A 15,003-nucleotide genomic window follows, 5' to 3' on the forward strand; every position below is an offset into this window, starting at 1 on the left:
AATAAACATGTAAAAATTTTACGTTCAGCAACCATAACAGTCTCGAACCGAAACAAAATCTTTTTAACTTATCTTTCATAAAGGAAATACCACAGGACTTAGGCAGCACCATTACATACGTCCTCACCGAGTGTCTTCCGGAAACGAATGACTAAAGTTCGTCACTCGCTAATAGACACTCCACCACCTGGCGGACATTTTAGTCACCTAGTGATTACTGATAAGCCACAGATGGCGATCGCCTGGTCAGATTTTGAATAGTTGCCTACATTTGACGATAGATGTCTAGGCAGTACAAGCTACAGGCGCTACAAAGTTGTCCGGCCTAGTTAAAAATTACTAATACAGTAATACAATACAGCCCTTGCTGGATTTGTTGTTGTTGTCTTATTGACATGTTAAATTGATTTAAGCAAAACTTTAAAGGAATCATTCAAAATGTCTAGCAATACGACTGGCAATATGAGAAGTATTAGTCAATCGAATGCTAGTGTTCCAGAACAAAACAAAGGCACTGTGGAAACCCTTGGTATAAACAATAAGTGGAATTGTGTGTCATTTTAAGCATTATTTTTTAAAATTATGTTCTGTAGCTCAATCTTCACATGCCGTGAGTGACACACAAGATGAGTTTAAAGTGATGGGAAGCGCATTAACCACAAAAAAATTGGTCATAATTCATCCTGGCTCAAAACATCTTCGGATTGGCCGTGCATCTGATGTTAATCCACACACAATCCTGCATGCAATTGCTAGACCTAGACGAAAAAATGGACCATTACACAGAGATCCTGTACTGATTCCAACTGTAGTATTGGTAATTTTGTTACTTTTATGCTATTGAACACAAGTAATTTTTTCTCTTACCCTGTGCAGTCTAAAGAAAATAAAGTACTAGTCGATGAAACATACCAGTCAATGAGGGGAACTTTGCAATCCTGTTTAAGGTCAGATGGTACTCCTCGTCCTGCTACTTCAGTCCAACAAGTAGCAACATCAAACAAACAATGTACTCCCATCCAAGGTTCAATATCAAAGTTACAACTTGTAACTAAATCAGAAGTTGAAGATTACATTATTGGAGATCAGGTATACCACTTCCATCATTTATAATCTTGTCCTCAGTTATATTTTAAAAGTCTTCTATATTCAGGTATTGTATGCTCATCCTATGGATCAATTTAATGTTCACTTCCCTTTTCGACATGGAGATTTGAATATTCATTCTGGTGTGGGTGGATCCTTGAGCTCTGTTCTTGCAGATTTGGAAACTATTTGGGGTCACTGCATTGTAAATTTATTGGAAATCCCAAAATCTGAATTGAAGGTTCATTTTAATTATTCATTTTTTCCAACTGTTTATTGAAATCTTATACATTTAATGTTAAAGCACTACAGGGCTGTGCTAGTCATTCCAGATATTTACAATCGACTTTTCCTTAAAGAACTGGTCAGTTTGTTACTTACTCACCTTGGATTTGGAGGTTGTTTTCTCTTACAAGATCATGTAGCAGCAACATTCGGAGCAGGACTTGGAGCGGCTTGTGTTGTTGATTTGGGCGATCAGAAAACATCCGTTTCGTGTGTCGAAGATGCATTGTCTCAAAGAGCAACTCGAGTAAGAAAATTTTTCTTTAATGTGGCCATTAAAATTTCCAATTTCATTTATCATCTTTAACGGCCGTTTCCAGATTCGCTTAGATTATGGAGGGTCCGACATCACACAATCATTTCACTATTTATTACAACGTGCTGGCTTCCCGTATAAAGAATGCCAACCTCAACATCCGTTAGACGGTGCCCTATTAACAAGAATTAAAGAAGGATATTGTCATCTGAATCTCGTAAGGATCACTAGGCAGTTCTGTTTTTGAATTTGAACCTGTAAGCTTAAAATTAAATATTCTTGAACTTTGTCTAGGATTTCTGTGGTCTAAGAGACGTTAACTTTGTGGTTGAAAGACCAGGAGTCTCAACTCTTCGCTATCATGTCAAAGTGAGATGAATTGTTTTGAAAAGTGGTGTACTTAACTGACTGCTTGAATTTTAAGGTCGGCGACGAACTTTTGTTAGCTCCTTTGGGACTTTTTAACACGGAAGTGTTTGCACTAACTGGACAAGACAAACGTGGACAAGGGCAGGCAAATGCTTCTGGTGATCCTGAAGATCCTCACGATGCAAACTATTTACGAGAAACAAGTGTGAGTTTTCATTTCAAACTGTTGAAATTCCTAAGCCTCTTATTGGAGAAATGGTTATTTTAGAGGAGAGCTCATAAGGAGGCGCTGGAAAATCAAAGTGCTTCAGCAGCTTCAATGGACACAGCTGAGAACTCTACGAATACTGGCGGTCAGGGAGAGGAAGATCTAGTAGTGGACAGTTTAGCCGCAGATGCAGCCCCAGATGATCAACCTCAGCAACAACTTCTGTACAGTTTGGACCAAGCCATTCTTCATTCAATTGAGCGTTGCTGTGAGTTATCGTTTAGCAGATAAAAAAAAATTTAATTTTGTTTTCAAATTTTACCTTGTTTCTTAATAGCCTCCGATGAAATGAAACGTCGAATGTATTCATGCATTCTTCTCGTTGGAGGTGGGGCCAAGTTTGAAGGATTGTCGACATGGTTGCACAATCGGTTGTTATTGCAAATCCCGTTCCAGTTTCGACCGGAGCAAACAGAAATTATAGTTGGACCGAAAGAAATGGATCCTTCTATGGTAGCGTGGAAAGGTGCAGCTATCATGTCTTGCTTGGAATCTGCGCAAGAGTTGTGGATTCGACCCGCTGAATGGAAAAAGATTGGCGTCAGACTTTTAAGAGAAAGGGCCCCATTCTATTGGTAGATACATTCAGTCAACTGTAATCCATCCATTCGTACAATACATTGCATTGGACTACTGAGTTTGCCGTTTCATCCAACTTTAAATTTAAGGAATATTCTATCACAGTAGAGCTGTGAAAGAATATGTAACATTAGGATTTGGAAAGCATTGATAAGTAACACATCAAATTTAGAAAAATAATGGTTAGAGTAAGGATGACTTGTAGTCGTATGGTACCACACAAACTCGGCTGTTACAATGAACTAAAATTTCACGGTGGAGGAAAGGCAACGTACTCGATTCATATTCCAAACTCAATTGATGAGATGCTTGGATATCAACTGAAAAACTAGGTCGTTTTGGAGTCACGACCTGCAAAATCTGTTTTAACACCTTAGCCTTGTGAGATTTGGGAATATTGACGACACAAAAGAAAGCGACTAGATACTGTAGCTTTACACAAAGCGTAACCATGCGATGAGTAAGGACTTCTGAAGTCCATTTGAAAGGAGCCTCATCCGAAGGTACAACTAATCCCAAACGAATGAGAGCAGGGCATTGCTCAATAGAGTCCAATAATTTTGCCAATGGTACCATGTTGCGCTGAAAAATGCTGAATTAAAGGCGATACATTTATCAGGATATTTACTTTTTAGATTTGCCATCACTTTTACCTTAATGTGTTCAGTTTTCTTGCGTTGGGAAGAGCAGCGCACAGGTTTTTCGTGAAGCAACATAAAAGTCGTGATCCAAGATTCTTTAACCTTAAGCTTTCAAGGTGAATGCATTCTTTGAAAATCTTGCAGTAGTCAGGTAAGAAAAATAAAAAATATACAGTTAATAAATACCTATCAAACATTTCTAAAAAGTATTAACCACCTCTTCCAAAAATACGCCATCAGTGATGTTAAAGTTGGCAAGGGTCAATTTCTTAAGCAATTTGCATTGCGATATGTTGGACAAATCTTCCCCATCAATACGGCCAATTCTTTCATCTATTACATCGTTGAATGTACCAATTTCCAACTCTTTGATTCTAGAACAGCTCTTGATAACTGTTTCAAGTAAATGCAATTCTTTGTGCGGATTCAACTCGGCAGCTTTAGATGTATTAGGTTCACCAAACCTGCGCTTTTTCACCGGTCTTTGTGCTGGCTTTTGTTCTAAATCACACGAATGTAAACGGCTCAAATTGATTACAGCTATATATATTTGTATTACCAATAATCAATAGAGATGGCTCGATGGATAGCACTTCGAGTTCAGATAAATTTTCCCAGGAGTTGGAGTTCCATTCTTCACCTACGACTTGATTCTTGACTCCGCAGAGAGCATAACCCCATTCATCGTGTACAGGTGGTGCTTGCAATTTTAATACCTTCAGATGAGGATGATTTTGACAAAAATCCGAGAATCCCTAAAATAATAAAGAGGCAATGTAATCGGCAATTAGTATTGACACAAGTTATTACTTGTATTACTTCGTTAGAATAAAAGCAGGAGATCATTTTAGCTTGAGGGGCCTTCAAACCTTTTTGGATAAATATGGGACGAGGTTCTCGCACGCTTCTAATGTGATTTAAATCAATGTTTTCTAGGGGATCATTCACATACCAGCCATCAGCCACTAACTCATCATCTACCCAAACCATTGCGCGATTAGGTAAATTTCTTTCAGTCCACCAAACTTCAAACATTCCCTTCGGAATTTTTAAATGTTTGAACGTCAAGGCGGAAAATTTGTCGTTAACAACAGGACACGGAGAAGCGTCGTTCCAGTGATTTTTTAAATTCGACATATCTATCTTGAAAACGATATAATCTTGATATCTGTGGTGTGGAGGTTGTCTCGAGAAACGATATAAACCGCGGTCTTCTTCCGGGTTGACTACTATCAAAGAATCCAGGATGAAATTCCCTTCTATTTTACTATATAGCTCATTTGCCTGACAATGAACATTTGAGTTTTGATCTTTTACAGGTATCAAAACAAGCTCCTTTAAGTTATCACAGATACTATAGGTGGGAGCCAAATAAAAACATTAATAAGTAATTAGTGTGTAAGTAATGTGATAGCCCATGCTTACCTTAAAAAAATTGTCATTTCTTTCAGAGATGAACAAAACATAACTAATTCCAATTTTAAAAGATTTTTCAAATTATCACAACAATCTTTCAGACAAGATCGTAGAATTGCATTAGAAGCAAGTTTCGAGCCAGTTAACTTCAGGTCACCAGTAGATAAAGTCAGTGAAAGATCAGAAATTTTCTTACATTTCCCAAAAATGTGCGCTAAATTTGCACAGCTCAGTTTTGTTTCAGATATTTTCAGTACTTCAATATTTGCACACTTTTTGATAAAGTTTTGCAGTAATATGGCAGGAAGCCAAAAGCAATTGTCCAATCTACATTCTGTTAATAAGATTGGATCGATGCAAAAGGACAAATGCGTTTTGAAATCTTCTATTACAATTCCAGTCTTCCAGCAACTTTCCAATCGGAGTAACCTGATACAATGGTAATGAAGAACTGATTTAATGTACGAAATAAACCTTTTTCCATTTTTAAACACCTGAGGAAATTACGACAGACATCGGAAAATCGCCTACAAGTCAAAGAAAAACTTATAATATCTTTCCCTGGTAGAAAATCCACGAGGAGGACCAAAATTTCTGAAGGCAAAAGCAAAATACTACAATTTTCGCTCATAATTTAAGATTTTACCAGCGAATCTTCTCTGAAAGAAAATAACCACATCAGAGAGAAGTTCCGGCACGTGCTTTAAAATTCGTCTGAAGTGATTTTATTTACTTTTACGTCGTCTGCTCGTCGTCGTATGTTGAACAAAACATTGAAAATGTCTTGATTCTCGTTTCGTTATCACTTATCAGTTTGGTTAATCACAACATACAGTGTCTTGTTTTTCAACATACAAGCACAGCAGCAAAATGAGCGTGCATGATATTGAAAGTTTTGTGAAAGTTGTGACCTACAGTTTAATTCTTATATTTAAGTTCCGTGACAAGCACATCACCTCGAAGAAAATGCAAATATTTTTTTCGAGCTGTCACTTTTTGCGCCTTGTTCGACAATTTATATTGGCTGTTGATGCTGAAATGCATGAAATTCCAACTGACTTAATGAAAAACATCTTGAAAAAGTATGGAAAAGTTAATGCTCAATTAGATTTAGAAAATGTTATGATTTTTGGGACAGACTTTTTGCCCAAAAATGAAAAGCTCACAAATTGGTTACTTGTTCAAACATCCCATGGCACTGCTCGCTGGGTGTGCGCCATAAGCCTTCCTGTCAAGAAAATGGGCAACAAATGTTTTTGCAGCTATCAACTTTATCACAATCTATTTAACCGAAAAACTAAAACACCCATCCAGGTTTTCCCAGAAACCCTGCAGCAAAGCAGTATTCCATGGGCTAGCATTGCTCGTGTTTCATTGTTAAATTCCAGTCAAACTAATAATGACATTGTTGAAAAAATGAAAAAATTCTTCAGTTCAATAAGGTATGTTCAAGCAGGTGACTTGATTGAAGTGGACAAAGGTCTTATGGTCAAAGTAGAATCAGTTGTTGCTTCAAAGTCTGTGAAAAAGAATATTGGATACTTTGTTGAAAATCAAAAGTCTTCTTTATTTCAACTAGCTAGTGTACCTTCATTAAAATTTGCTGTTGAAAAAAAATTAAAGACAAACCCAACAAAATGGAACCTAAGAACTTATGAAGAAATCGAAAGTTGTATAATGCCTAATCGACCTCCTGGCTTGACTGAATATTGTGATATTTTGCAAAAGGTTTTAGCACCATTTGTTGATATTGGCACTACTGATCTCTTAGCGAATTGGAGCTCCTCCGTAGCACTTCCAACATTTTTAATGATAGGGCCGTCTGGGTCTGGCAAGCGATTAATTGTTAAATGTGTCGCGGATTTCCTGGGTCTTGAGTTTGTTGAAGTGTCCTGCCTTAGTCTACTCGGCGAATCCAGCAAAGCCTCAGAATTACGGATTCGCAGCGTTTTTGAAAACGCGCGTCAAGTTTCTCCGGCTATTCTATACTTGACAGATATTGAAGTAAGTTTACGTGTTATTTAAAACGTGATGTTATAATTATTTACCCTTGATTTTTAAGGTTGTCGGTAAAAGTCGCGAGGGAAATGTTGCAGACTTCCGAATTTTGCGCTTCTTTGTCTCTGAAATCCGCCAACTTCAATCGGATTTGACGAAGATGGATTCTACATCTCCACTTTTCATCATTGGAAGTTGTCGAGATAGAAATAAATGCTCATCGGATGTCTGCGGGGCATTACTGCATCATATAACCATCGATGGTCTGAGTGATGAAGAAAGGATTACTACTCTTGGATGGCTCCTTGAAGAAAGTTCTTCGGTAGTCGGCACACCTTTGGAAGATCTAGCCCGGAGAATGCATGGATTCCGACTGGGAGACCTGAACGCTGTCATCTCAATTGCTACAAGGTCTCTTAATTTGCGTACAAATAAATTTTCGTGCATCCATTAACAGATAACTCAATACAGGCATGCTACTACGAACATTAATAATGCCACCTCTGACGTAACCGTGATTCCGTCGTCTTCCATTGATCATGCTATAGGTAGCTTCAGTTGTTCCATTTCAATCTGCCTAATTCTCTGGAGGTAATACTTACTTGCTTTAACTTGTGAACAGGTCTTGTTCGCCTTTGGCAGAGCAAAAACATGAACGCTCCAACTATTCCCGAAGTGCGTTGGGAGGATGTTGGTGGATTACAGCACATCATCACTGAATTACTTGACACAATCCAACTTCCGCTAAAGTTCCCAGATCTAATTCAAAACGGACTTAAGCGATCAGGTAATATTGAACAATCATTTAAAATGTTTTTTTAAGAAATCCTAAACGGAACATTTTTCTTTTAAATCAGGTGTTCTGCTGTACGGACCTCCTGGAACGGGTAAAACATTACTGGCTAAAGGTAATACGATGGCATTTAAACCAACAAAAGTTGCTTTTAGCTTGATTTTCCGCTTAAAATGACCACAGCTGTGGCCACTGAGTGCAATTTGCACTTTTTAAGTGTCAAAGGCCCTGAATTGCTCAACATGTACGTCGGTCAAAGCGAAGAAAATGTTCGCAACGTATTTCAAGCAGCCCGCCAAGCTTCACCATGTTTAATCTTCTTTGACGAATTGGATTCCTTGGCCCCTAACCGTGGTCGTAGTGGAGACTCAGGTGGAGTGATGGATAGGTGAGTTATCTTATCAGTGAATTACATTAACTGTCGTCCCTTGTTTTTATAACTTCATGGTCCTCAAATGTCTAGAGTTGTTTCGCAATTGTTAGCTGAATTGGACGGCATCAACAAATCAGCAGTCGTCTTCGTAATTGGTGCTACAAATCGACCTGATTTGATCGATCCAGCTCTTTTAAGACCCGGCAGGTTAGTTAATAACTAGTAGCAATTTTGTTTCAAAATTTAAACGTATTGATATAGGTTTGACAAACTTCTCTTTTTGAGCGTAAACGATTCAAAGGAATACCAGCTGTCTGTCTTGAAAGCACTTACTAGAAAGTACGTTAAAAAGTCAAAGTACACTATGAAAATTTTAAATATTTTAATAATTGAAACACTTCATCGAAACAAAGGATTCAGTTACATCCATTAGTAAATCTTGAAGATTTCGTTCAGCAGCTTCCAAAATATTTAACGGGTGCCGATTTATATTCCCTTTGTTCCAACGCCATGCTTAAAAGCGTCGAAAGAAATATCCAACTTATAAATGAAGGTGAAGTAAAACTAATCAATAAATGTTATATAGATTTTTTTTCGCTTTGTTACCTTAACTCCAAATCTATTCTGCCCTTATTTCAGGTCATACGATATCCGAAGGAGATCGAATGTTAGGTACTGTAGATTTCGAAACAGCTGCCCGTCAATTGGTTCCTTCCGTTTCTGCCAAAGATCTGTCGTCCTACAGAGAATTGGAACGCAAGATCAATCAGTCATCCCATTAGAAGAGCTCTTATGTTTATTGAGTTCAGACATGTTTGTCAAAGCATTAGCTATCTAATAAAAATCTATCATTATCATCGATGGACAAATTTTGGATGACTACATAACTTTTTATTACATACTCTACGAGATCCTTGCACTTACACATGTGTAGAGCATATGCGCTATATGTTGATATTCAATTTCAAAAATTTTGACGGTAGCCTTACTTATCGGGTCACAGTTTTTGTTATGTTGCAGTGTAATGTCAATTCACCTTGAGCCAAAGCCAAGGTCTTATGTTCTGTTCTATCTTAGAACTGATGAATAATAAATAAGAGAGTTATTCGGGGGTCATGAAGTCCGCTAGATTAGATAGCTCACAGTTGAGAGGTCTTTGGGTGCACTGATCCCGAATAGCGTCTTGTTAGAACACACCAATTAAACAAAACGTTTTCCAAGCTGCTGTAGTACTTAAAAAATAATAATTCAAATAGTGACCGCAATTTACAATTTAAAACGTTTTCCAGTAAAGCTAAAATCTTTAAAAGGTTTAATGATAGTCCTATCCCACTGTATGTGAATCTTGCATGAGTCGTATATGTTGGTTCGATACGGCCCTTCGTCAACGAAAACCATTGGTACAAAAGCTTTTTCCGATAACTCAAAACAGGAAATGGTAAGGGAGGGTAGGCTTGTTTCGACCAGTATCGAACAATTAATAATCGGGGAAGCCTTGACAGAGCGTATCGAGTGACTAGTTGACGCAGTTGTGTTTGGCCAACGAATAAGAAGCCTTTCTGGTGGTCAAAGTGGGTTCAGTCGCACTTGTTCATTCGTCGTGATGCCACGGTGGTTTCAGGGTCCGCGTTGTACCAATGTAGTCCGATTGGACGGAAAAGTAGCGGTTATTACCGGAGCTAATACCGGCATTGGTAAAGAAACTGCTCGTGAACTCAGTCGTAGAGGTAGGGAAGCAAATTTAAACTCAGTTCTATTTTTTCGGTCAGTAAAACTGTTGTAAACGTGGTTGTTATGGTACTCTACTCTACTGTGGTCTGTATGCCTACATAGTTATAAACCCCCCAGGACTCCTTTTCTTTCTGCGTGACTGGTTACACGTGTCGACCCTAAAAAAATTTACTTGTGACTAGTATACTTCAATGAGAATAGTTTTAAAAGTTAAAATTCAAACTACACATTCATAACAGCAGTAGGCCAAAAATACTGTTTTGCCCAACATATTGCTCATTTTACATGACTACAGTTGAACCCACCCGTTTCAAAGAATGTTATGAAATTCAAATTGAACCCGAGAGCCGAGATTTCTATTTTTTCTTTAGTACTATGCGGAAGTAACCTTGGAGCTCACTCAGAAAATCGATAAATGAAATCGATAAACCCATCTAGAACCGGAGTAGACTCAACCCGGAAACCACGCAATACGTTCCATTTGCATTAATTTATAGAATTAAAATACGAATGAGATCCCCTCGACTTGGCGTAATTGAGAATATAGAACGGATAATGGCCATAATGAGCGAGAGTGCCGGTGTAGCGGCAGGTCCCTTTTAGTCATAAAATGTTCTAGATGCACTTAGTATTTAGAGATTTAAGTTAAAACATGTTTAAATTTGAAAAGCATCCAAGTTTGTCGTCAAATCATTCCAGTGTTGTTCCTCCCAGAAAATAAAAAATGTTTAAATTTACAAACAATGATACATTTGCAAAGCAACACTATTGAAACTACAATCATTCTTACAGAAATGTGAAACAGTTTTGAGTTTGAGAAAATTGTAAGAAAATTTGAAAATTCTACATTTACGATGTTTCTGATAACTGTTTCCCACATAAACTTGTGGTTTTCCTGCAGGAACAACACTTGAATGATTTGCTCACCAACAACTTATTTTGGTTTCATTTCTTGAATGATTTTCAAAGCAAGGTGAAAGAGAAAATTTGTTGATAATCTTGATATTTTTGCATGAAAAACACAACAGCTTTAGCTTTCCAGATTGACTTTATACATTACAAATAGCAATATTTACACTAAATAATTTCAAATTGAATTTTACCTTCAGGTGAATTTCGAATATCATGATTCCATTTTCCTTCTTATCTTAAACTTCGTCTTTTGTCACTGTCAAACAAACTGTCCGTCATTTTTCAAAGAATACAGGAGCAGACGACACTTTTCCAACTGTCTTAGAAATTGAACAAAATTGACCCCTTCCCTTTATCAAAACCGCAAAAACTATAATAAGCGGTTTTCTGGATTTCTGCTATAGTTTCAAATAAATCCAAGCGCGGAAAACAAGCTCATATCCTGTTTTTATCATTGTATTGTATTGTATTGTATATTTATTATTATTATTTATTTCTATTTGCAATCTTTGAAGGAGCTCAGGTTGTTATAGCCTGCAGAGATATTCAGAAAGCTGGAGATGCCGCTAGAGAAATCTCTTCGGAAACTAAGAATTCTGTTACAACTCTTAAATTAGACTTGGCTTCTCTGAGTTCAATTAGGACAGCAGCACAAAACTTAAAAGTTCAGCAACCAAAAATTCATCTTCTAATCAACAATGCTGGTAAAATAAATAACAAAAGACAAGTTGTGTCAAATTTAATCAAATATCAATTTGCAGGGATCATGGTATGCCCTCAATGGAAGACGGAAGACGATTTTGAAATGCAACTGGGTGTTAACCATTTGGGCCACTTTTTATGGACGCTTATGTTACTCGTATAATGAATAAAAATTGGTAAATAAATATAACAGTCAACAAAATTATTTTTTTTTAAATGTAGGACAACGTAAAACAAGCTGCCCCATCTCGAATCATTAACGTTTCCTCTATTGCTCATACAAGTAAACGACCAAAGTATTTCGTTGCTATGCGATAACTATATCATGAGTCACAATTTGAAATATTTTTTAAGGAGGAAATATTGACTTTGACGACATCATGATGGAGAAAAATTACGATCCCACTCGCTCGTAACCATTGTTTTTATGGCTAACAATCTATTTAGATTATATTAAAATTCTTTTTAACATAGATACTGCAGAAGTAAATTGGCCAATGTCCTTTTTTCTAAAGAACTGGCAAATCGACTCAACGGTATGTGTACTTCCGCAGCCCTAGCTATAACTATAACAGCTGAATAAAATTATTTTGATTCACAAGGTACTGGAGTAACCTGCTATTCGCTTCATCCTGGAGTTGTTCAGGTATCAAAAAATATTTTTTTAAATGTGTCACGACAGCATTTTATCTGTTAAGTGACACCCGACGCCTCCCGACGTGACTCACAGTTCGTTGGAGTTCAATTACGGAATTCCGCAGGAAATTGAAACTGCTACTCTTTATTATTAATTAGACGGAGCTTGGTAGGCATCTGCGTGTGACAACCAATCGTTTGGTGGATGACATGTTCCATTGGTTTGGACAATACTTTTTTAAAACACCCGAAATGGGTGCGCAAACGACTATATATTGTGCAACCGAGCCTTCCCTTTCCAGTCGGACCGGCCTTTATTACAGGTAACACCTTATATTGTTAGTACAATCGATTAGTTTATCAAAGATAACACATTTCCCCCGTTAATTCTAGTGACTGTGCGGAAGAGAGACCAGCAAGACAAGCCGAAAACAAAGAGGCGGCACGTCGCTTGTGGGAAATCAGTGAGAAATTGGTGAATTTCAGCTACGGCTCTTCTAATTAAATGTCGCATCATGTCATGACACTGAATAAATGAAATTTAAAGAAAATATTGCTTTTTTTTAATTTGGGTTTAAAGTCCAGTTATGCAATGGTTAGAAGACCTACAACTTGGGTTCTTCCTGGAAACCTTATCAATAGAGGCCAAAAAATCAACTAGAGAATGTCTTTCTCCCTTTTGTATGCCACAACTTATAAAAATACCGAAGAAGCAGGTATTAGACTAAAAAATATTTGTTTATCCAAAGCATGAAAATTAGGTCAGTCAGAAGTACAACTGGAGAGATGAGTGCATCTGTACATGGTAAACCGATCGCTGAACAAAAAGAACTTTGGGTGTTTTGTTTTTGGTATGGTAACTTAAAGAAACGTGTTAAAGATAAAATTTAAGTTAGCGTGAATACATGAAGATGATGTAATACTGCATATCAAGTCCGGTGATCTAAAACAGAATCAGACCAAAAATATGTTGCGGAAAAAAAACCGATCAGCTATTATAGTCGCACATTACTTTCACGTCAAGATCGATTTACTGTAAACAACATAGCTATTGAAGTTGTATATGAACAGACAAAGATGGCAGAGGAAAATTTGTGTCAAAAACATCGGAATCGTTCAACGAGTATAATAAACTCTGTAGTATAAAGTTTTAGATCGCCAGAGACTGTAAGAGTTATCAAATTTCAAAAGATAAACTCCTTGACCAGGATATGTGTGGCTGCCAGCGTATACTTCTTCTTGACAATCACGCCGATACACCGGAATGACGATTGAGATCGGAGGCCTGTTTGAGTCAATAAGAGCTGAATGGCTTGAGTTGTTGCCTCCTTGCTCCACATCGTCTTCTATAACTTGATATTACATGATATTAATCACAAGTCGTTAAAATAAATATTTGTTCAAGCAAAATTACCATTTTCGTCATCGTCGTCATCTTCATCTTCGCTGTCCGAAATATGAACAGACACTTGTTCAGTAGGTGATTTTGTCCATTCAAAAAACAATCCAAATCCAATATCATAATTATCAGTTGCAAATTCCCAAAACAAACAAGACCCATCTTCGTGAGTTGGAACTCGAACCTGAAGCGAATCACATTTAGTTAAATAAATGAAATAGCTATATATATTTTGCATAAAATGTATATAGCGCTTGAAGTCTAACGAACCGTGACAGTTTCGCCGTGTCCAACTTTGATAATAGAATCCTTTCCTTCTTTGTAGACTGAATCTTTGAATTCCCGTATATCTTTACGTGTCCACATAGAAGCAGCTACGATATCGGCAGCAAGCTCTACACAAAAAAAAAATCAATAATTGGATGGCAGTCCTTTTGAAAGGAATTTTATGAATAAAAACATACCTTCTTCATCATTACCACTAGCTTCAGAAAAATTGTCAGGTTCTAGTGGGATGTTCTGAATACTTGCTAAAGCATTTAGTGCTGCAGCTTCAACATCCAGTGGTAACTCTTGAGAAAACTCACTGTCTTCAGCCTTGGTAATGTTCTGTGATAGGATTTGCTGCTGATATATCTGCTGCATGTACTGAATGTAATGTTGCTCTTGTAACTGCCGGATCAAAATAGCTTGTTGATCTGGATTTTCTGGATACTGCTGCTCGGCATAAGTTTTGAACTGGTCATAGGTTTGTAAATTCAGAGCTTCTTTGATTTGCTTTCGTTTTTCTTCCTGTTCTTTCATTTGAATTTCTCTTTTAGCATCTTCTTCGGCTTCTATTTTCAATCTCTCTACTTCTTTAAGTTGAAATTCTAAATCTTCTTTCTCTTTTTCAGCTTTCATTTCAATTTCTTTTTTGTGAGCCTCAACACATGCATGGAACAAAGGGCAAGCTGAATTAAGAATTTCAACAAAACTTAGCATAGCACTTTCTCTGCCTATGTCTCCAAGCTTCTGCCAAGCGATTTTTCGATCTTTTCCTATAACATCAAGTACACCCACATTTCCGTGGAGATCAGGGTTGAATGGGCCATTAGAAACTTGTTGGGTAAATGCCAGAAGCTTACATTTCTGATCATAGCCTAAATGAAAAGCTTTTCCTTCTTTATCTGTTGATAAAAATGAAGATACAAAACCATGAGAACAGATGCACATACAAGGTTTAAACAGATAAAACATATATTACCCTTTAAGAATTTAATCCCTAGTTTGTACAAGGTCTCTAAATCACAACCCCATTTCTCAAGAAATTCTGAGCTGGTCACTGGGCAAGGCTTCTCCATTATAGTAATACAAGAACTTGTTCTTAAGCAATCCTCAATTGTGCCTTGCTGGCAATAAAATAAAGTAATTCTGTCTGCACTCAGGGAGGAAACGTCACAAAAAAATTACTGAAAAAAAAATAACAATATTCTGTGCGACGTCGCCAGTTCGACTTTACCAAACGATCAAGAGTTCCAGCGCCCGCCCAGCGGCATGCCAGCGGTTCGCCGGTTCCA

The 15,003-nt window shown here is 37.3% G+C and overlaps 5 protein-coding genes and 1 long non-coding RNA gene across 7 annotated transcripts; 3 read left to right on the forward strand and 3 right to left on the reverse strand.

Annotated features, from left to right (window-relative positions):
- The first annotated feature begins 292 nt into the window (after positions 1–292).
- Positions 293–2,901, forward strand: LOC124195958 (actin-related protein 8-like). Its single transcript, XM_046590666.1, has 10 exons — positions 293–529; positions 594–817; positions 877–1,089; positions 1,154–1,327; positions 1,391–1,618; positions 1,692–1,844; positions 1,922–1,996; positions 2,052–2,201; positions 2,265–2,472; positions 2,542–2,901. The coding sequence occupies exons 1-10, from the start codon at positions 439–441 to the stop codon at positions 2,841–2,843; spliced, it is 1,818 nt and encodes a 605-aa protein (XP_046446622.1). The 5' UTR covers positions 293–438; the 3' UTR covers positions 2,844–2,901.
- On the reverse strand, positions 2,847–5,658 carry LOC124195957. Its single transcript, XM_046590665.1, has 7 exons — positions 5,395–5,658; positions 4,910–5,329; positions 4,304–4,838; positions 4,044–4,239; positions 3,702–3,985; positions 3,497–3,621; positions 2,847–3,435 (listed from the first exon to the last, which is right to left on the reverse strand). Exons 1-7 carry the CDS (start codon positions 5,529–5,531, stop codon positions 3,027–3,029), a joined length of 2,106 nt encoding a protein of 701 aa, XP_046446621.1. The 5' UTR covers positions 5,532–5,658; the 3' UTR covers positions 2,847–3,026.
- Positions 5,632–8,923, forward strand: LOC124195956 (peroxisome assembly factor 2-like). The gene is made up of 10 exons (XM_046590664.1): positions 5,632–6,904; positions 6,963–7,309; positions 7,370–7,446; positions 7,521–7,685; positions 7,756–7,806; positions 7,875–8,079; positions 8,155–8,271; positions 8,326–8,403; positions 8,478–8,617; positions 8,704–8,923. The coding sequence occupies exons 1-10, from the start codon at positions 5,771–5,773 to the stop codon at positions 8,844–8,846; spliced, it is 2,457 nt and encodes an 818-aa protein (XP_046446620.1). The 5' UTR covers positions 5,632–5,770; the 3' UTR covers positions 8,847–8,923.
- Positions 6,447–11,047, reverse strand: LOC124195962. Its single transcript, XR_006875504.1, has 4 exons — positions 10,899–11,047; positions 8,671–8,803; positions 6,949–8,604; positions 6,447–6,883 (listed from the first exon to the last, which is right to left on the reverse strand). It is a non-coding gene; the product is annotated as an uncharacterized LOC124195962 (long non-coding RNA).
- On the forward strand, positions 9,623–12,596 carry LOC124195961 (retinol dehydrogenase 11-like). Its single transcript, XM_046590669.1, has 9 exons — positions 9,623–9,791; positions 11,223–11,411; positions 11,469–11,566; positions 11,632–11,692; positions 11,764–11,821; positions 11,884–11,945; positions 12,012–12,055; positions 12,205–12,368; positions 12,439–12,596. Exons 1-9 carry the CDS (start codon positions 9,668–9,670, stop codon positions 12,548–12,550), a joined length of 912 nt encoding a protein of 303 aa, XP_046446625.1. The 5' UTR covers positions 9,623–9,667; the 3' UTR covers positions 12,551–12,596.
- Positions 12,597–12,764: 168 nt separating this feature from the next.
- Positions 12,765–14,969, reverse strand: LOC124195960 (Golgi resident protein GCP60-like). 2 transcript variants are annotated; one of them, XM_046590668.1, is made up of 5 exons: positions 14,691–14,969; positions 13,909–14,613; positions 13,715–13,839; positions 13,460–13,628; positions 12,765–13,391 (listed from the first exon to the last, which is right to left on the reverse strand). In XM_046590668.1, exons 1-5 carry the CDS (start codon positions 14,785–14,787, stop codon positions 13,162–13,164), a joined length of 1,326 nt encoding a protein of 441 aa, XP_046446624.1. In that variant the 5' UTR covers positions 14,788–14,969; the 3' UTR covers positions 12,765–13,161. The 2 variants fall into 2 exon arrangements, with proteins under 2 accessions (XP_046446624.1, XP_046446623.1); XM_046590667.1 differs by having other exon boundaries at positions 12,765–13,397; positions 14,691–14,916.
- Positions 14,970–15,003: the final 34 nt, after the last annotated feature.

Source organism: Daphnia pulex, chromosome 6 (assembly GCF_021134715.1).
Source record: "Daphnia pulex isolate KAP4 chromosome 6, ASM2113471v1".
Classification (NCBI taxonomy): domain Eukaryota; kingdom Metazoa; phylum Arthropoda; class Branchiopoda; order Diplostraca; family Daphniidae; genus Daphnia; species Daphnia pulex.